The sequence below is a fragment of the Oncorhynchus mykiss genome, chromosome 22, assembly GCF_013265735.2.
Source record: "Oncorhynchus mykiss isolate Arlee chromosome 22, USDA_OmykA_1.1, whole genome shotgun sequence".
Taxonomy (NCBI): domain Eukaryota; kingdom Metazoa; phylum Chordata; class Actinopteri; order Salmoniformes; family Salmonidae; genus Oncorhynchus; species Oncorhynchus mykiss.
The window spans coordinates 26,773,935-26,796,703 of record NC_048586.1 but is presented as its reverse complement, the minus strand read 5'-3'; the positions used below and the strand labels follow the sequence as shown (position 1 = coordinate 26,796,703).

General features: G+C 45.7%; 1 protein-coding gene across 1 annotated transcript in view; it reads right to left on the bottom strand.

Moving 5' to 3' along the window:
• Positions 1-253: 253 nt before the first annotated feature.
• LOC110501656 (adrenodoxin-like) overlaps positions 254-22,769 on the bottom strand; it is a 32,002-nt gene continuing 9,486 nt past the window's right edge. Inside the window, exons 3-5 of the mRNA XM_036958996.1 lie at positions 6,963-7,087; positions 1,953-2,082; positions 254-958 (exon numbers count right to left, since the gene is read on the bottom strand). Of these exons, the coding sequence (XP_036814891.1) occupies positions 844-958; positions 1,953-2,082; positions 6,963-7,087 (370 nt within the window). The 3' untranslated portion in view covers positions 254-843. The remainder of the gene's footprint in view (positions 959-1,952; positions 2,083-6,962; positions 7,088-22,769) is intronic.

The following is a 22,769-nucleotide window of genomic DNA, read 5'->3' as shown; positions in this document are numbered from 1 at the left end:
GCCTATGTAGATATTCCATAAGAAAACTGTTTAACTTTTAACAAGGCACACCTGTTAATTGTAATGCATTCCAAGTGACTACCTCATGAAGCTGGTTGAGAGTGCCAAGAATGTGCAAAGCTGTCATCAAGGAAAAGGGTGGCTACTTTAAAGAATGTCAAATATAAAATATATTTTGATATATTTAACACTTTTTTGGTTACTACATGATTCCATATGTGTTATTTCATAGTTTTTATGTATTCATTATTATTCTACAATGTATAAAATAGTAAAAATAAAGAAACACCCTTGAATGAGTAGGTGTGTCCAAACTTTTGACTGGTACTGTATATCACTTGCACTTCTAGAGGCCTTAACAAAGGCTTCTAAACTGGCAGTGAATGCAGGGCAAAACAGACCAAAGAACATGGCAAATACTAAACCATTAAAGGTTTAACACTTGCTGCCACTCCAATCTGTCCCTTACTGTATGCACATTCAATTGTTGAGGCACTGCTACCACTGTATCAGTTAAATTGGTACCTCACTCTCACTAACCGGTGGAACAAATGCAGCCTCTTACAAGGCACACCTCATAATATGTTAATGAAAACAACAATACCATGAACCCACTACAGGGAAGGGTACAGTATTCTGTGGGGTGGAATTACAGAACCATTGGAAATATAGCACTTTTTAACAGGAATGTACTGTTAAACTAAGTTTCTTAGGAATTGTAAGGTATCAATTAATCAGTTACGCCTAAAACCACCCAGCTTGCATTTAGATTTAGGGCAATTAATCATTAATATAGTACTTTACTGTTAGTTTTGTATAATACTGTAAAAACAACAAGATGCTTTACAGTGTAGGTCCAGTATCATCAGACCGCCGCATGTCGTTCACCCGGTCTGGCACACGGACCGTTATGCCCTCCAGATCTCTGGATAGGCAGACCTGACAACCCAGACGAGACCTGCAGGACGGCAGACAGCAGGTACAGGGACAAGGTCATTAGACACACTTTATTAACAGGGAACCATGTTGTCAAATCTATTCCCTTCCCACTAGCACCTGGTTTGGCTCTTTTGTGGTTAAGGCCCAGGCTGGTCTCATGCACTTTGTGACAAAATCATTTATAAAATAAAAATCTACAAACATCTAATTTGATGCTACAGACAGTTAAAGCAAACACCAAGTCTTAAAAGTCTGTGGTGGAGGGGTTAATAATAAAAAAATATATCACACATACACTATGTTCACATTCACATGTGAATAGACCTTACGTAAGATGTTATGTTATCATTCCAAATGTGTGAGTTACTGTGTAAACTGTTTGTTTTAAACTGGGATGGGAGCCATGTGGGAGAAGCACATCCTCATTAGTAGAGAAACCCACAGTCAGTATCTGGTATTGATGTGTTCCAGAGAATCATGTTAGATATGTTAAAGGTCAGCCAGGGGAAAACTCTGGTCTTGACCAGGTTAAATGTTATAGACAAACAAGAGTCTCAAATACAAGGTTGCTGAGACAGAGCACATGTGAGGGAGAAAACACACATTTGATATGCATTATAATCATACTGATTTGATTTGTCACCTGAGGGGAATTAGTACCCTTTTCATACCTAACTAATTATATTCTAATGTGAAGTGAATTGGAAAGAAACAATTATCTTAAATTAATCAAACTGTGGTTATCTTTAATCTGCTCATCTCACCCGGCAACTGAACCTCTTGATCTCTATTGGCTGGAAGCCTGCATGAAATAATGTGATTTATCAGCAGGTTAAGCTGTGGGCCAGGCTCAACATGTACATGGGTGTTCTATGTGTGGGAGAGAGTACATACTATGTGATGTGTATGCATCAGCAAGCGTGTCACTCATTTGTCTGTGAGGCCTTTAATAGGCCAGAATCATCTTCCCGCCAATGTGTGTTTTGGAATGTGTGTGTATGTGTGTGACTCACGTATCAGTGAGGCCAAAGGCCAGGTCCAGCATATCATTCTCCTCATCAGTGATGGGCCCCAGCTGGTTGTACACCTTCTGATCCAGGATCACATGACAGGTGGAACAGGCCAGGGTCCCCTCACACGCACCTGGGGAACACACATTTAAAATCAAACTGTTAAGGGATGATGTATATCAGGATCTATCAGTAGAAAACAGCCCAGTCCTAGAGGGGAAGTACTTCACTGACTTTCCGTTCATATGATTGAAACCACAGGACGTACACATCGTATTACCTTTAACCTGCAGAGAGAGAGAGATATGTAAGGCCTAGCACATAAAGGGGTATCATTCCAGCTGAGGATGTCAGGAGATTAAAAAAAAATAGGATATGTAAGGATGAAGTTCTGAAGGCACTGGATTAATGTCTACTCTAATGCATGGAACAGTTTATACTGTGAGGAGAGAGGAAGAGGTGAGAGGTTGTGAGAAAGCTTTACATCAGCCCAACCCACGGACCTGCCCAGAAACACTACAAAAATCAGTTCAGCCTATCAAAAGCACATTCCATTCAGGGGACTGACTTCCTTCTGCAAGAGCATGTCGCTTGTAACGCGAGGGTAGTGGGTTCGAGTCCTGGGGCAACCCATACATAAAATGAGGGGGCGCAAACAACGCAAAAAAAGCCCATTGATCGTCTATTACCAGAATGCTAAAAAAATGTGCACAGGTAATAGCCAAATCACATAGATGCCATTAGCTAAATGCTAACGAGCTAAAACTAACCAACTAATTGCAAAGACAGGCAAATCCAGCTCAAGTTATACAAGCATAGCTAGTAGCTACCCAATGTAATTTTCAGTGAGTGTGGATACTTACAAGCCAAAGTGAACGAGACAAATTGTGCAAATGAACAAAGTTGTGATTCATGGTTTTCTGAAGGAAGAGCAGCATGTGTACAGAAAGCAGATGGGAGAAGAACGGAGGAGGGGAAAAAAACAGTAGTAGAAAGCACAGAGGAAAAAATGTCAGCTGTACAGAACTCATCCAGAACTCTGACTTCTGGCAGAAAAATATATATATTTATTTAACTAGGCAAGTCAGTTAATAACAAATTATTTTTTACAGTGACGGCCTACCACGACCAAACCCTGCCCTAACCCGGACGACGTTGGGCCAATTGTGTGCTGCCCTTTGGGACTCCCGGGACTCCCGATCACGTTGTGATACAGATCAAATCAGGGGCTGTAGCGACACCTTAGACCACTGCGCCACTCAGTAACTTTATCACCTCATGTGCGTTGCACAATAAAGACTCACCAATAGATAGATATAAAACACTATGGACTCACCAGCTCCTGCTTTCTCCCGTTATGCTATTTACACACAAACACGTCAAATCAAATTTATTTGTCACATACACATGGTTAGCAGATGTTAATGCGAGTGTAGCGAAATGCTTGTGCTTCTAGTTCCGACAATGCAGTAGTAACCAACGAGTAATCTAACCTAACAATTCCAAAACTAATACCTTATACACACATAAGTGTAAAGGGATAAAGAATATTTACATAACGATATATGAATGAGTGATGGTACAGAACGGCATAGGCAAGATGCAGTAGATGGTATCGAGTACAGTATATACATATGAGATGAGTAATGTAGGGTATGTAAACAAAGTGGCATAGTTTAAAGTGGCTAGTGACACATGTATTACATAACGATGCAGTAGATGACAGAGTACAGTATATACATATACATATGAGATGAGTAATGTAGGGTATGTAAACATTATTTTAAGTAGCATTGTATAAAGTGGCTAGTGATATATTTTACATCAATTTCCATCAATTCCCATTATTAAAGTGGCTGGAGTTGAGTCAGTGTCAGTGTGTTGGCAGCAGCCACTCAATGTTAGTGGTGGCTGTTTAACAGTCCGATGGCCTTGAGATAGAAGCTGTTTTTCAGTCTCTCGGTCCCTGTTTTTATGCACCTGCACTGACCTCGCCTTCTGGATGATAGCGGGGTGAACAGGCAGTGGCTCGGGTGGTTGTTGTCCTTGATGATCTTTATGGCCTTCCTGTGACATCGGGTGGTGTAGGTGTCCTGGAGGGCAGGTAGTTTGCCCCGGTGATGCGTTGTGCAGACCTCACTACCCTCTGGAGAGCCTTACGGTTGTGGGCGGAGCAGTTGCCGTACCAGGCGGTGATACAGCCCGACAAGATGCTCTCAATTGTGCATCTGTAGAAGTTTGTGAGTGCTTTTGGTGACAAGCCAAATTTCTTCAGCCTCCTGAGGTTGAAGAGGCGCTGCTGCGCCTTCTTTACGACGCGGTCTATGTTGGTGGACCAATTCAGCTTGTCCGTGATGTGTACGCCGAGGAACTTAAAACTTACTACCCTCTCCACTACTGTCCCATCGATGTGGATAGGGGGGTGCGGATACGTGACTGGCTCAACTGGGAACTACGGTAAGGTGAAATGAAGAACGCAATCTGCTTCATCCCCTAACGTATTGCACAAGTTGACTGCTGGTATTTACTTAAAATGTAGCTACAAAATTCAAATAAATAGTTTTGGCGGTATTGAAAAACCATCCCATGGCTTTTCCCCCCAATACCCCGGGTATACCACCCAAGACTAGAGACTAGAAATAGACCTCCAGTGGCCTTCGTTTACTGCTCTCTCCCCCTCTCTCTCTAGACAGGAGGATGAGGAGTCCTGACATCTGCAGGGGAGGACAGAACCCCAGACAGGTTTTCCCCCTCTTTCTACCATGGCACTCTTTCAGGGATCCAGATTGTATCATGTCAATGCCTAAATAGGACAGATGCGCAGGAGAAATGAGCTGGACAGAGAAACAGAGGGAAAGATAGAAAGCCTTGCAAACATCAAAGGTGATGTTGCTGACGCATATTGTGCTCACCGCCTCTTTCCCTCCCTCCCTCGGTTCTCTCACTCTGTCTGGATAGAATGCTTGATGCTGGGGCTCATCCATATAAAGCCATGGAAACATTTAGTAGAAGTGCCAGAGGTAACTGGGCAGCATGTTAAAGTGCCACTCTTGGTGAGAGAGTGACAGTCTAACTACACGCCCTAATATGGAAATAATGCCATGTCATCCTCTGGCTTCTTCATCAGCTTCTTGTAGGAAATATATATTGGATCTTATCAAATAAACACAGCATCAGAAATATGGACCCACATTGGCAATTGTCAGGATGCGAACAGTATCCATAAGCCACTGGCACAATCCACTGGCACAATTACCGTATGACAGTGTAACTGACGGTTGTGGATGAAGACCGTCATAACCGTTTATTTTTTGTTCAACAAACTGACTGAAGATGGGATGGCTGGGCATTTGTGTGGTTGAGTCCGTTTCGGTGGAAACATGGACTCTTAACAACGTGATGAAACTTTGTTGCTCCTTGCTGAAACAAGGAAGGTGTTGTAGCAAACAAGTATTCAGTTGCCTATGCAACAGCCCCCTCCCTGCAGCAGCACACATCGAAATAGAATGAATAGAACAGGCTTGGAACCCCTAACCCTGGCAATTTGACTGGTAAACTCATGGGTGCACTCGCAATGGCTGCCTGGTATTGTGATGCAATAATTTCCATGGTAATGTGTACTGAACAAAAATATAAAACGCAACATGTAACAATTTCCAAGATTTTACTGAGTTAGAGTTTATATAAGAAAATCAGTCAATTTAAATAAATTAAATTGGCCCTAATCTATGGATTTCACATGACTGGGATTGTAGATATGCATCTGTTGGTCACAGATACCTTTAAAAAAAAGGTAGGTGTTTTGCCTCATGCAGTGCGACATCTCCTTCACATAGAGTTGATCAGGCTGTTGATTGTGGTCTGTGGAATGTTGTCCCACTCCTCTTCAATGGCTGTCTGAAGTTGCTGGATATTGGCGGGAACTGGAACACGCTGTAGTACACTTCGATCCAAGCATCACAACATGCTCAATGGGTGAAATGTCTGAGTATGCTGGCCATGGAAGAACTGGGACATTTTCAGCTTCCAGGAAATGTGTACAGATCCATGCAACATGGGGCCATGCATTATCATGCTGAAACATGAGGTGATGAATGGCAAGACAGGATCTTGTCACGGTATCTCTCTGTGCATTCAAACTGCAATCGATAAAATGCAATTGTGTTTGTTCTCCGTATCTTATGCCTGCCGACACCATATCTTCACCGCCACCATGAGGCACTTTGTTCACAACATTGACATCAGCAAACCTCTCACCCACACAACGCCATACATGTGGTCTGCGGTTGAGAGGCCGGTTGGACGTACTGCCAAATTCTCTAAAACAACGTTGGAGGCGGCTTATGATAGAGAAATGAACATTCATTCTCTGGCAACAGCTCAGGTGGACATTTCTGCAGTAAGCATGCCAATTGCACACTCCCTCAAAACTTAAGACATCTGTGTCATTGTGCTGTGTGACAAAACGGTGGCCTTTATTGTCCCCAGCACAAGGTGCACCTGTGTAATGATAATTCTGTTTAATCAGCTTTTTGATATGCCACAGCTGTCAGGTGGATGGATTATCTTGGCAAAGGAGAAATACTAATAGGGAAAAACAAATTTGTGCACAAAATTTGAGAGAAATAAGCATTTTGTGTATATGGAACATTTCGGGGATCTTTTATATCAGCTCATGAAACATGGGACCAAAACCTTACATGTTGCATTCATATTTTTGTTCAGTGTATAATGTTCATTCAAATTATGCAGATTTGGCTCATGCAATGGAATATTTAGTCATGTCTGAATCAATGAATCACAGCACATAATGGGTACACTTCCTACTTTGCTCCTCGCAATGGCCGCCAGTCCACCCATTATGCTATCATTGACTTGAATTGGGACGCCAGTTCTCTTCATTCTATGACAGCATAATGTGTGTAAAAAAAAAACTGACCGCAGTCATTTGGCAGGCCAATTATGTCATCCAAGATTTCATGACCATCACAGCATTAGGTACACCACACTTACCAAAACCTTCAATATCTAGGTTTTGTTCGACCACCAGGTCTAGAAGACTGTCGCCCTTGGCACTCGAAGTGGTGATCTTCCGCCCATCGCGGTTGATGAAATAGACAGTCACCTTCTCCTCTGACCTAGAGTAGGATAGAGAAAGTGAATGGAGACAGAATGAGAGAGAGAACCAGGGTTCTTTTCAGGTGAGCCACGAATAACATAATACAAAAAAAAAACATTTTGGCTTGCCTTTGAACCCAACTAAAAATGAGTTTGCATGACATATGTTAGCGTTGCCAGGATATTTCGTTACCTTTGAAGTCTCAAAAGGTAACAAAGTATACAGGTAATGCACTGGACTCCGACAGTCACTCAAAGTATAGACTACCAACCGCTGTCAAAGATGCTGAAATGTTGACATTTATGTGGCTGCATGCCTATGATAGGCTTTCTGTGGTGCCAGGGCAATGGATAAATGTTTATTGGTAGGCCTATTTGGTCGTCATTTCCTCATGTTAAGTCTAACAGTTCACAAAGCTATACACTGCGTCGCAATGCTGCCATTTTTAGACTGTTGGCTGGCGGCAATAATGTAAATTACTTTTTCAGTAAATCAAGTTGGAAATTCAAACATTTCAGATTGTAAAAATAAATGTTCGATGCAACAGCATACTAATCAGCTACCAATAGATTTTTATAGGCTACCTGAACCTGCCTGACATGAGCCGTCCTCTCACTCTCTCCCAGTTCGGATAGAAAGTTGTTGTGAGTAAAACCAGTCTATTAATGGCAAATAACAGTCAGTCCACCCTCAAAACACTAGTTTACCGTATTTAGCTGCTATTTACAAACTTTATGAAAATTACACATCAAATAGCCTAACAATGAGGAAAAGAGTAGTCGGCTTGAGGATAAATTCAGCCACTATTTATTGTTGAACTTACAGCCTACACAAATGGCCTGCAATATTTAAGGTAAATTTAATTAAATTAAATCCAATTTGAGAGACTCCTCATTTTTTGTGTGTAAATGTTTTCAACATGGCCTGAATGTCCAGGTTGCTGGACCGACTGTTTTCTGTTTTCCGAGTATTGCCAACCCAGACAGTCTTTCCAGTGACATTGTGTATTACACTCAGTGGCCTGTTTATTGGGCATTAGGCTCACAGAAATGGTTCGCTCCTACAGACAGTCACGTGGCCATGGCTTGCTATATAAAGCAAGCAAACAGGCATCCAGTTACTGTTCGATTGAACATTAGGATGGGCAAAACGAGTGGGGGGAGGGAGGGGGGGGGGGGGGGGGGGGGCTGACGCAGTACTAGATGGGTGTACCTAATAAACTGTACACAATTTAAAAACTTAGTCTTGAATGATGCATGCATGCACTCCGTAGCCGATGTGAGGAAGAGCTTTAAACAGGTCAACATTCACAAGGCCGCAGACAGATTACCAGGACGTGTACTACGAGCATGCGCTGACCAACTGGCAAGTGCCTTCACTGACATTTTCAACCCGTCTCTTACGGAGTCTGTAATACCAACATGTTTCAAGCAGACCACCATAGTCCCTGTGCCCAAGAACACCAAGGTAACCTGCCAAAATGACTACCACCCTCAGCACTCAAGTCTGTAGCCATGAAGTGCTTTGAAAGGCTGGTCAAGGCTCACAACACCATTATCCCATAAACCCTAGACCCACTCCAATTTGCATAGCGCCCCAACAGATCCACAGATGACGCAATCTCGATTGCACTCCACACTGCCTTTCCCACCTGGACAAAAGGAACACCTACGTGAAAATGCTATTCATTGACTACAGCTCAGCCTTCTACACGATAGTGTCCTCAAAGCTCATCACTAAGCTAAGGACCATGGGACTAAACAGGTAACAACCCATCTGCCATGCTGATCCTCAACACAGGGGCCCCTCAGGGGCGAGTGCTCAGTCCCCTCCTGTACTCCCTGTTCACCTATGACTGCATGGCCAAGCACGACTCCAACACCATCATCAAGTTTGCAGACGACAACAGTGGTAGACCTGATCACAGACAATGATGAGATCTGACAGTGTGGTGCCAGGAAAACAACCTCTCCCTCAACACGATCAAAACAAAAGGAGATGATCGTGGATTACAGGAAAAAAAAAGTAGGTCCAAGCACGCACCCATTCTCATCGATGGGGCTGTAGTGGAGCAGGTTGAGAGCTTGTCCACGTCACCAATGAACTATCATGATCCAAACACACTAAGACCGTCATGAAGAGGGCACGTCAACGCCTATTCCCCCTCGGGAGATTGAAAAAATGTGGCATGGGTCCTCAAAAAGTTCTACAGCTGCACCATCGCAACTGCTTGGCCCTAAAAAGCCTTCCAGCCACCCTAGTCATATACTGTTCCCTCTGCTACCACACGGCAAGTGGTACCGGAGCACAGTCTAGGTCCAAAAGGCTACCCAGACTATTTGCATTGACCCCCCCCCCACCATTTTTATGCTGCTGCTACTCTGTTTATTATCACCTTATATTACCTCAATTACCTTGACTAATTTGCAGAGGCACAATTACCTTGTGCCCCTGCAAATTGACTCTGAACTGGTACCCCCTGTATATAGCCTCGTTACTTATTTTATTGTTGCTCTTTAATTATATATTTTTTAAGTATTTTATTTAATTAATTTTTTACATCAGTTTATTTTAGTAAATACATTCTTAACACTTATTTTTCTTAATCTACATTGTTGGTCAATGGCTTGTAATGTAAGCATTTCACTGTGAAGTCTACACCTGTTGTATTCAACATGTGACAAATACAATTTGATTTGATGCATGCCAATATACACTGAGTGTACAAACATTAAGAACACATTCCTAATATTGAGTTGCATCCACCCTTTTTTGCCCTCAGAACAGCCTCAATTCGTCAGGGCATGGACTCTACAAGGTGTCGAATGCATTCCACAGAGATGCTGGCCCATGTTAACCCCAATGCTTCTGACAGTTGTGTCAAGTTGGCTGGATGTCCTTTGGGTGGTGGACCATTCTTGATACACACAGAAAGCTAATCAGGATGAAAAACCCTGCAGTGTTTTTGACACAAACAGGTGCACCTGGCACCTACTCTATACCCCGTTCAAAAGGTACTTAAATATTTTGTCTTGCCCATTCCCCCTCTGAATGGTACAAATACACAATCCATGTCTCAATTGTCTCAAGGCTTAGAAATAATTTTGTTAACCGGACTCCTCCCCTTCATCTACACTGATTGAAGTGGATTTAACAAGTGACATCAATAAGGGATCATAGCTTTCACCTGGTCAGTCTGTCATGGAAAGAGCAGGTGTTCATAATATTTTGTACACATAGTGTATACCAGAGATAAGGGACTGTTGATATTGCAACCACAGAACTCAAACGCCGGTTCACCAGTATGAACGAAATCCCTTTTTTCAATAACTGTTATCCGCTAAAGATCTGTTTGAATCTGCCAATTTATTGGCTGTCCAGTATCCAGACTACCTGTCCCCAGAGCTTCCTATACAGTTCATCTCTTTTCGTAACGTGTTGAGGCCGTCCATTAAGAATGAGGCTCAATTAAAGACGTTGCGGAATTTGTATTTGAAGCACCCTTCTGCCAGGTTTCCCTGATGTTGCTACAACAAGCTGTTTTTACCATCCCTGTAACTGTCACTTCTGCGGAGAGATCGTTTTCTAAACTAAAACCTTGAACTCATAAAGACCTACCTAAGAAGCATTAGGGTATCGGTCTGATATGGGCTTTTGAACACCTGAGTAAACTCCACTCACTGCACGGGCGCCATCATAGCCTTGACCAAGGCATTTGTTCACCGATATCCCTTTAAACATCAGTAGGGCCTCCCGAGTGGTACAGTGGTCTAAAAAAGACACTGCATCGCAGCACTAGCTGTGCCACTAGAGATTCTGGGTTCGAATCCAGGTTCTGTCGCAGCCGGCTGCGACCAGCAGACCCATGGGGCGCGGCGCACATTATTAATCCAAGATGGCGTAGCAGTCGGAAGTGTGTGTTGTCTTGTCTCAAGTAAATATAGTTTTTTCGTATATATTAAATCTACTTTCCATCTACGTACTAAATATACTCTCCTGCAACCAGCCTCACCCAATGTGATAAGGATCTGCTATTTTAATACTTTAGAATCGGAACCCCCATCAGAAGCTAGCCAGCTAACTAGCTACTAGTCAGTTAGCCACTGCTAGCGGTCTTCACCGTTAACTCGGACAACAGCAAGCCTTAGCTCGGTCAATACCTGCCAGTCTGCACAGAGCGATATCAACCCAGAGCATATCGGACTGCTTTTTCTCTACCACATCTCCGGATTCCTACTGCAAGCTCTGAACTTTTACACCGGCTCATCGCAGCTAGCTAGATGCAATCCGTGTGGATACTCCTGGCTAACATCACTGTCCCGAAGCAAGCACCAGTTAGCCTTGAGCTAGCCTTGAGCTAGGCCCATCTCCCGGCTAGCCGAAGAGGTCCACCAGCCAATTCTTGGGCTACAATACCTCTTCTGCCAATTGGCCTGGCCTACTTACTGCCGACACGGAGCCATGCCGATTCATCATGACTGGTCTGCTGACGTAATCTTCCGAGGGGTTTTCAATCAGTCTCTTCCGTTGCGACGTCACCAGAGGCCCATCTGCTAGCCCCGGCCCGCTGGCTCGCCTAGCATAGTAGAAACTACTGAAATCGTCTCCCTGAATAATCTATTGCTACTCATTGGACCCTATGATCACCCGGCTACACATGCTTCTCCCTAATGTCTATATGCCTTGTCATGGCTGTTTTGGTTAGTGATTGTCTTATTTCACTGTAGAGCCCACAGCCCAGCCCAATATGCCCTAGTTAGCCCCTTTGTTCCACCCCCCACACATGCGGTGACCTCACCTGGCTTAACTGGTGCCTCTAGAGACAAAACCGCTTTCATCGTCACGCAATGCCTAGGTTTACATCCACTGTACTCACATCCTAACATACCCTTGTCTGCACATTATGCCTTGAATTTATTCTCCCACGCCCAGAAATCTGCTCCTTTTACTCTTTGTTCGACAAATTCTTATAGCCTTTAGCCGTACCCTTATCCTACTCCTCCTCTGTTCCTCTGGTGATGTAGAGGTTAACCCAGGCCCTGCAGCCCCCAGCACCAATCCCATTCCCCAGGCGCTCTCATGTTGACTTCAATACCCATAAAAGACTTGGTTTCATGCATGTTAACATCAGAAGCCTCCTCCCTAAGTTTGATTTATTCACTGCTTTAGCACACTCTGCCAACCCGGATGTCCTAGCCATGTCTGAATCCTGGCTTAGGAAGGCCACCAAAAATCCTGAAATTTCCATCCCCACATTTTCTGACAAGATAGAACTGCCAAGGGGGGCGGAGTTGCAATCTACTGCAGAGATAGCCTGCAAAGTTGTGTCTTACTATCCAGGTCTGTGCCCAAACAATTCGAGCTTCTACTTTTAAAAATCCACCTTTCCAGAAACAAGTCTCTCACCATTGTCGCTTGTTATAGACCCCCTTCAGCCCCCAGCTGTGCCCTAGACACCATATGTGAATTGATTTCCCCCCCATCCATCTTCAGAGTTCGTACTGTTAGGTGACCTAAACTGGGAAATGTTTAACACCCCGGCCGTCCTACAATCTAAACTAGATGCCCTCAATCTCACACAAATTATCAAGGAACCTCCCAGGTACAACCCTAAATCCGTAACCATGGGCGTAACCATTTTTCTACGGCTGGCCATGCTTTCCACCTGGCTACCCCTACCCCGGCCTTAGATACCATCCTGACTAACTTACCCACTAAATACGCCCCTGCTGTCTTCAACCAGGATCTCAGCAATCACTACCTCATTGCATGGGTCCGCGGTCAAACGACCACCCCTCATCACTGTCAAATGCTCCCTAAAACACTTCAGCGAGCAGGCCTTTCTAATAGACCTGGCCCGGGTATCCTGGAAGGATATTGACCTCATCCCGTCAGTAGAGGATGCCTGGTTGCACTTTAAAAGTGCTTTCCTCACCATCTTAAATAAGCATGCCCCATTCAAAACATGTAGAGCTAATAGCAGATATAGCCTTTATTCACCCCAGGCTTGACTGTCCTTGATCAGCACAAAAACATCCTGTGTCGTTCAGCATTAGCATCGAATAGCCCCCGCGATATGCAACTTTTCAGGGAAGTCAGGAACCAATATACTCAGTCAGTTAGTATATTTTCCAGTTTCCCAGCTGCCCACTGCACTGAGGACAGGAAAGCCTCACCACCGATAAATCTACGATAATCGATCATTTCAAAAAGCATTTTTCTATGGCTGGCCATGCTTTCCACCTGGCTACCCCTTCAAAATCTCAGCACTCCTTGCAGCAACATGCCCAAGCCCCACCACCGATTCTCCTTCAACCAAATCCAGACAGCTGATGTTCTGAAAGAGCTGCAAAATCTGGATCCCTACAAATCACCTGGGCTAGACAATCTGGACCTTCTCTTTCTAAAATCATCCGGCAAAATTGTTGAAACCCCTATTACTAGCCTATTTAACCTCTTTCGTATTATCTGAGATCCCTAAAGATTAGAAAGCTGCCGCGGTCATTCCCCTCTTCAAAGGGGGAGATACTCTAGACCCAAACTGTTATAGACCTATATCCATCCTGCCCTGCCTTTATAAAATCTTCAAAAGCCAAGTTAACAAACAGATCACCGACCATTTTGAATCCCACCGTACCTTCTCCACTGTGCAATCTGGTTTCCGAGCTGGTCATGGGTGCACCTCATCCACTCTCAAGGTCCTAAACAACATCATAACTGCCATCGATAAAAGACAGTACTGTGCAGCCGTCCTTCATAGACCTGGCCAAGGCTTTTGACTCTGTCAATCGCTGCATTCTTATCGGCAGACTCAATAGCCTTGGTTTCTCAAATGACTGCCTCTCCTGGTTCACCAACTACTTCTCAGATAGAGTTCAGTGTGTCAAATCGGATGGTCTGTTGTCCGGACCTATGGCAGTCTATGGGGGTGCCACAGGGTTCAATTCTCGGGCCGACTCTTTTCTCTGTATATATCAATGATGTCGCTCTTGCTGCTGGTGATTCTCTGATCCACCTCTATGCAGACGACACCATTCTGTATACATCTGACCCCTTCTAGTGGTCAACCGATTATGATTTTTCAACGCCGATACCGATTATTGGAGGATCAAAAAAGCCTATACCGATTAAAAATTGGCTGATTTTTTATTTCATTTGTAATAATGACAATTACAACAATACTGAATGAACACTTATTTTAATTTAATGTAATACATCAATAAAATCAATTTAGGCTCAAATAAAAAATGAAACATGTTCAAGTTGGTTTAAATAATGCAAAAACTAAGTGTTGGAGAAGAAAGTAAAAGTGCAATATGTGCCATGTAAGAAAGCTAACGTTTAAGTTCCTTGCTCAGAACATGAGAGCACATGAAAGCTGGTGGTTCCTTTTAACATGAATCTTCAATATTCCCAGGTAAGAAGTTTTAGGTTGTAGTTATTATAGGAATTATAGGACTATTTCTCTCTATACGATTTGTATTTGATATACCTTTGACTATTGGATGTTCTTATAGGCACTTTAGTATTGCCAGTGTAACAGTATAGCTTCCGTCCCTCTCCTTGCTCCTACCTGGGCTCGAACCAGGAACACATTGACAACAGCCAACCTCGAAGCAGCGTTACCCATGCAGTGCAAGGGGAACTACCACTCCATGTCTCAGAGTGAGTGACGTTTGAAACACCATTAGCGCGCACCCCGCTAACTAGCTAGCCATTTGACATCGGTTACACCAGCCTAATCTCGGGAGTTGATAGTCATAAAGTCATAAAGTCATAAACAGCGCAATGCTTGAAGCATTGCGAAGAGCTGCTGGCAAACGCAGGAAAGTGCTGTTTGAATGAATGCTTACGAGCCTGCTGGTGCCTACCATCGCTCAGTCACACTGCTCTATCAAATCATAGACTTAATTATAACATAACACAGAAATACGAGCCTTAGGTCATTAATATGGTCGAATCCGTAAACTATCATCTCAAAAACAAAAAGTTTATTCTTTCAGTGAAATACGGAACCGTTCCGTATTTTATCTAACGGCTGGCATTCATAAGTCTAAATATTCCTGTTACATTTGTCATGACGTTGGCCTCTTTGGGTATAGCAAGCCCCATCCCCCTCTCCCTGCCTCCCCCTTTCCTCCTTCAACTAGGTTGCTGTGGTCAGAGAGACATCGTAAATTCCTGAGGATCTCCTCATGGAGATCGTCTCTCCCGAGTCCGTATGGGAGTTGCAGCGATGAGACAATTGGATATCACGAAACTGTGGAGAAAAAAAGGGTAGATAATATAAAATAAAACATTCAATCAGTAGAAAAAAATACAAATTAAGGCCTTTTTCAGTCACTTTTTCAGTCAAATTTCTGAAGCCCAAGAAATAAACAAACACTTAGATTCCTAGTACATATGGAAATGTACTATTACTTTTTGGAGGGTTACTGTCAAAAAAAGAGACATTGATGACAGGCGCATGGGCCCTCCAGGGCTCGTGGGCAACCCCACCTTTCGGAGGCTGGGAAAGTGTTCGGTATACCAGTGAGGTAATGCTACCCATACACACATCATTCACTTATTTTTCAGTTACTTTCTTTACTACAAAAACAAAGTTGCACTGCTATGTAGGCTTTTAGTGGATGGTGGTCCAACCATGGTGCTGCTATAGTTCTGTCTGGTCACAGTATCCCTTCATCTTATACTGTAGGAACTTCTTTAACACTCTACTTCATCATCTGAGGAAAGCAACACTGTCTGTTGAGCATCCAACACTGTTGTAGTTTGGTAGCCAGAGCACAGCATCCAAACACCATCCACATAACAGACTTTTACAAGGTTGTTTCTGTGTGCTGTACTGTGTGGGCCAGAAGCTCTGGTTTATAGAGTTAGACAATAAGAACACACTTTCTCCGTTACTACTCTCACATGATGAATCACTGTCATAGGGTTTAACAGCGGTAAAACCAAGAGTTTAATAATTGTCATATCAGTCTATGGTCCTCTCCCCTAAAGCAAACAAACAGTCTACATTGTAACCAGGCGACTTGGTTATGTCATGTATTGTCATGTTGTGTCCTGTTCCTGTTCTTTCTCTTCACCCTGTCTCCCTCTGCTGGTCGTATTAGGTTACCTTTTCTTCCCCTCTTTCCCCCAGCTGTTCCTTGTCTTCTCTAACTACCTCGTTCACCCCTTTTCCCACCTGTTCCCTTTTTCCCTCTGATTAGGTCTCTATATCTCTCTCTGTTTCTGCTCCTGTCTTTGTCGGATTCTTGTTTGTGTTATTCATGCCTGAAGCAGACTATCGTCATGTTTGCTGCAACCTTGTCCTGTCCTGTCGGAATCTGCCGGTCCATCTGAGCCTACGTATGTTTTGTCATTAAAGAAGCCCTGTTTACGTTAGTTCGCTTTTGGGTCCTCATTCACGCACCTTAACAGAAGAATCCGACCAAGAATGGACCCAGCGACTTCGGATCCTCTCCACTCAGCCGTCGAGATCCAGGGAGCGATGCTAGGCAGACACGAGCAGGAATTGTCTGCTGCTCGACATGCCGTTGAGACCCTGGCCACCCAAGTCTCCAACCTCACAGAACAGGTTCACCATCTCCGCCTCGATCCACCGGCCACTTCCAGGGCTTTCGAATCTCCGGAGCCCAGAATCAATAACCCGCCGTGTTACTCTGGGGAGCCCACTGAATGCCGCTCGTTCCTCACCCAGTGTGATATTGTGTTTTCTCTCCAGCCCAACACTTACTCCAGGAGCACTGCTCGTGTCGCCTACGTCATATCTCTCCTTACTGGACGGGCTCGTGAGTGGGGCACGGCAATCTGGGAGGCAAGGGCTGAGTGTACTAACCAGTATCAGGACTTTAAGGAGGAGATGATACGGGTTTTTGATCGATCTGTTTTTGGGGAGGAGGCTTCCAGGGTCCTGTCTTCCCTATGTCAAGGTAATCGATCCATAACAGACTACTCTATTGAGTTTCGCACTCTTGCTGCCTCCAGTGGCTGGAACGAGCCGGCTTTGCTCGCTCGTTTTCTGGAGGGTCTCCGCGCAGAGGTAAAGGATGAGATTCTCTCCCGGGAGGTTCCTTCCAGCGTGGATTCCTTGATTGAACTCGCTATTCGCATTGAGCGACGGGTTGATCTTCGTCACCGAGCTCGTGGAAAGGAGCTCGCGTTCTCCGTTGCCCCCCTCTCCGCATCACTACCATCTTCCTCTGCCGGCTCGGGTGCTGAGCCTATGCAGCTGGGAGGTATCCGCATCTCGACTAAGGAGAGGGAACGGAGAATCACCAACCGCCTCTGTCTCTATTGCGGTTCTGCTGGTCATTTTGTCACTTCATGTCCAGTAAAAGCCAGAGCTCATCAGTAAGCGGAGGGCTACTGGTGAGCGCTACTACTCCTGTCTCTCCTTCAAGATCCTGCACTACCTTGTCGGTCCATCTACGCTGGACCGGTTCGTCAGCTTCCTGCAGTGCCTTAATAGACTCTGGGGCGGAGGGCTGTTTTATGGACGAGACCTGGGCTCGGGAACATGACATTCCTCTCAGACAGTTAAGGGAGTCCACGGCCTTGTTCGCCCTGGATGGTAGTCCTCTCCCCAGGATTCAGCGTGAGACGCTACCTTTAACCCTCACTGTTTCTGGTAATCATAGCGAAACCATTTCTTTTTTAATTTTTCGTTCACCTTTTACACCTGTTGTTTTGGGCCATCCCTGGCTAGTTTGTCATAATCCTTCCATTAATTGGTCTAGTAATTCTATCCTCTCCTGGAACGTCTCTTGTCATGTGAAATGTTTAATGTCTGCTATCCCTCCTGTTTCCTCTGTCTCTTCTTCACAGGAGGAGCCTGGTGATTTGACAGGGGTGCCGGAGGAATATCACGATCTGCGCACGGTGTTCAGTCGGTCCAGGGCCACCTCTCTTCCTCCACACCGGTCGTATGATTGTAGTATTGATCTCCTTCCGGGAACCACTCCCCCCCGGGGTAGACTATACTCTCTGTCGGCTCCCGAACGTAAGGCTCTCGAAGATTATTTGTCTGTAGCTCTTGCCGCCGGTACCATAGTCCCCTCCTCCTCTCCCGCCGGAGCGGGGTTTTTTTTTGTTAAGAAGAAGGACGGGTCCCTGCGCCCCTGCATAGATTATCGAGGGCTGAATGACATAACAGTGAAGAATCGTTATCCGCTTCCTCTTATGTCTTCAGCCTTCGAGATCCTGCAGGGAGCCAGGTTTTTCACTAAGTTGGACCTTCGTAACGCTTACCATCTCGTGCGCATCAGGGAGGGGGACGAGTGGAAGACGGCGTTTAACACTCCGTTAGGGCACTTTGAATACCGGGTTCTTCCTTTTGGCCTCGCTAACGCTCCAGCTGTCTTTCAGGCATTAGTCAATGATGTCCTGAGAGACATGCTGAACATCTTTGTTTTCGTTTACCTTGACGATATCCTGATTTTTTCACCGTCACTCCAGATTCATGTTCAGCACGTTCGCGTGTCCTCCAGCGCCTTTTAGAGAATTGTCTTTTTGTGAAGGCTGAGAAGTGCTCTTTTCATGCCTCCTCCGTCACATTTCTCGGTTCTGTTATTTCCGCTGAAGGCATTAAGATGGATCCCGCTAAGGTCCAAGCTGTCATTGATTGGCCCGTCTCTAGGTCACGCGTCGAGCTGCAGCGCTTTCTCGGCTTCGCGAACTTCTATCGTCGTTTCATCCGTAATTTCGGTCAGGTGGCAGCCCCTCTCACAGCCCTTACTTCTGTCAAGACGTGCTTTAAGTGGTCCGTTTCCGCCCAGGGAGCTTTTGATCTCCTCAAGAATCGTTTTACATCCGCACCTATCCTTGTTACACCTGACGTCACTAGACAGTTCGTTGTCGAGGTTGACGCGTCAGAGGTGGGCGTGGGAGCCATTCTTTCTCAGCGCTCCCTCTCTGACGACAAGGTCCACCCTTGCGCGTATTTTTCTCATCGCCTGTCGCCGTCGGAACGTAACTATGATGTGGGAAACCGCAAACTGCTCGCCATCCGCTTAGCCCTAGGCGAATGGCGACAGTGGTTGGAGGGGGCGACCGTTCCTTTTGTCGTTTGGACTGACCATAGGAACCTTGAGTACATCCGTTCTGCCAAACGACTTAATGCGCGTCAGGCGCGCTGGGCGCTGTTTTTCGCTCGTTTCGAGTTCGTGATTTCTTATCGTCCGGGCTCTAAGAACACCAAGCCTGATGCTTTATCTCGTCTCTTCAGTTCTTCAGTAGCCTCCACTGACCCCGAGGGGATTCTCCCTGAGGGGCGTGTTGTCGGGTTGACTGTCTGGGGAATTGAGAGGCAGGTAAAGCAAGCACGCACTCAAACTCCGTCGCCGCGCGCTTGTCCTAGGAACCTTCTTTTCGTTCCCGTTCCTACTCGTCTGGCCGTTCTTCAGTGGGCTCACTCTGCCAAGTTAGCCGGCCACCCTGGCGTTCGGGGTACGCTTGCTTCCATTCGCCAGCGTTTTTGGTGGCCCACCCGGGAGCATGACACGTGTCGCTTCGTGGCTGCTTGTTCGGTCTGCGCGCAGACTAAGTCCGGTAACTCCCCTCCTGCCGGCCGTCTCAGGCCGCTTCCCATTCCCTCTCGACCGTGGTCTCACATCGCCTTAGATTTTGTCACCGGACTGCCTTCGTCAGCGGGGAAGACTGTTATTCTTACGGTTGTCGACAGGTTCTCTAAAGCGGCTCATTTTATTCCCCTTGCTAAGCTTCCTTCTGCTAAAGAGACGGCACAAATCATCATCGAGAATGTTTTCAGAATTCATGGCCTTCCGTCAGACGTCGTTTCGGACAGAGGTCCGCAATTCACGTCTCAATTTTGGAGGGAGTTTTGCCGTTTGATTGGGGCTTCCGTCAGTCTCTCTTCCGGCTTTCACCCCCAGTCTAACGGTCAAGCAGAACGGGCCAATCAGACTATTGGTCGCATCTTACGCAGTCTTTCTTTTCGCAACCCTGCGTCTTGGTCAGAACAGCTCCCCTGGGCAGAATACGCCCACAACTCGCTTCCTTCGTCTGCGACCGGGCTATCTCCTTTTCAGAGTAGCCTCGGGTACCAGCCTCCGCTGTTCTCATCTCAGTTCGCCGAGTCCAGCGTCCCCTCCGCTCAGGCTTTTGTCCAACGTTGCGAGCGCACCTGGAAGAGGGTCAGGTCTGCACTTTGCCGTTATAGGGCGCAGACTGTGAGGGCTGCTAATAAGCGTAGAACTAAGAGTCCTAGATATTGTCGCGGTCAGAGAGTTTGGCTCTCCACTCAGAACCTTCCCCTTAAGACCGCTTCTCGCAAGTTGACCCCGCGGTTCATTGGTCCGTTCCGTATTGCTCAGATCATTAATCCTGTCGCAGTTCGACTTCTTCTTCCGCGTTATCTTCGTCGCGTCCACCCGGTCTTCCATGTCTCCTGTGTCAAGCCCGTTCTTCGCGCCCCCGCTCGTCTTCCCCCCCCCCCCCATCCTTGTCGAGGGCGCACCCATCTACAGGGTCCGTAGGATTTTGGACATGCGTCCTCGGGGCCGTGGTCATCAGTACCTAGTAGATTGGGAGGGGTACGGTCCTGAGGAGAGGAGTTGGGTTCCCTCTCGGGACGTGCTGGACCGTGCGCTGATCGATGATTTCCTCCGTTGCCGCCAGGTTTCCTCCTCGAGTGCGCCAGGAGGCGCTCGGTGAGTGGGGGGGTACTGTCATGTATTGTCATGTTGTGTCCTGTTCCTGTTCTTTCTCTTCACCCTGTCTCCCTCTGCTGGTCGTATTAGGTTACCTTTTCTTCCCCTCTTTCCCCCAGCTGTTCCTTGTCTTCTCTAACTACCTCGTTCACCCCTTTTCCCACCTGTTCCCTTTTTCCCTCTGATTAGGTCTCTATATCTCTCTCTGTTTCTGCTCCTGTCTTTGTCGGATTCTTGTTTGTGTTATTCATGCCTGAAGCAGACTATCGTCATGTTTGCTGCAACCTTGTCCTGTCCTGTCGGAATCTGCCGGTCCATCTGAGCCTACGTATGTTTTGTCATTAAAGAAGCCCTGTTTACGTTAGTTCGCTTTTGGGTCCTCATTCACGCACCTTAACAGGTTAAGTCTTAAGATCAAAGTGTCAATGCTGCTGTCACTAACAAGAAGGGCCAACTCTAGCCTTTTGGGGGCCCCAACATAAGAATTGTTTGGTTGGCTCCCCTCTTGACGGTGTAGAGAATTTTTTGTTTTAAAGTTCATTTCCTGCAATTCTACACATTTCTCCAGCCTGCCCTGTACAGAGATTGCACTCGGTTTCCAAACATTCACAGTGGTGTGTATTTATAGTTTCCAAGGAAAGCCAGGCTTCCCCCCCAAAAACTCAAAAAAATAAAATATATTTTGTCTCTCTGTGTTTCGTAAATGTCCTTCAATTCACAAGGTGCTGAATGTATCTCACCAGAAAACACATCCGAGCGAAACCCGGAGAAGGCGAGTGGGAAAGCTGCTGTTACCGTCGAATACTACTCGCCAATGTGCAATCAATGGACAATAAATTAGACGAGGTACGATCACGAATATCCTACCAATGGGACATCAAAAACTGTAATATCCTATGGTTCACGGAATCATGGCTGAATGACGACATGGATATTCAGCTAGCGGGACATACGTCGGCAAGATAGACATTGCACCGGCAAGATAGAACAGCACACTCCGGTAAGACGAGGGGGGGGGGGGCGGTCTGTGCATATTTGTAAACAACAGCTGGTGCACGAAATCTAAGGAAGTCTCTAGATTTTGCTTGCCTGAAGTAGAGTATATTGTAATAAATTGCAGGCCACACTACTTGCCTAGAGAGTATTCAGCTATACTTTTCGTGTCTGTTTATTTACCGTCACAGACAGATGCTGGCACTAAGACCGTACTCAGTCAGCTGTATAAGGAAATAACCAAACAGGAAACCACTCACCCAGAGGCAGCGCTCCTAGTGGCCGGAGACATTAATGCAGGGAAACTTAAATCAGTTCTACCAAATTTCTATCAACATGTTACATGTGCAACCAGAGGGAAACAAATTCTAGATCACCTGTACTCTACACAGAGACGCATACAAAGCTCTCCCTCCATTTGGTAAATCCGACCACAATTCTATCCTCCTGATTCCTGCTTACAAGCAAAAATTAAAGCAGGAAGCACCAGTGACTCGTTCTAGAAAAAAGTGGTCAGATGAAGCAGATGATAAACTACTGAACTGTTTTGCTATCACAGACTCGAACATGTTCCGGGATTCTTCCGATGGCATTGAGGAGTACACCACATCAGTCACTGGCTTTATCAATAAGTGCATCGAGGACGTCGTCCCCACAGTGACTGTACGTACATACCACAACCAGAAGCCATGGATTACAGGCAACATTCGCACTGAGCTAAAAGGGTAGAGCTGCTGTTTTCAAGGTGCGGAACTCTAACCCGGAAGCTTACAAGAAATCCTGCTATGCCCTGCGACGAACCATCAAACAGGCAAAGCGTCAATACAGGGCTAAGATTGAATCATACTACACCGGCTCCGACGCTCGTCTTATGTGGCAGTGCTTGCAAACTATTGCAAACTAAAGGGAAGCACAGCGGCGAGCTGCCCAGTGACACGAGCCTACCAGACGAGCTAAAACAATTCTATGCTCGCTTCGAGGCAAGCAACACAACATGCATGAAAGCATCAGCTGTTCCGGATGACTGTGTGA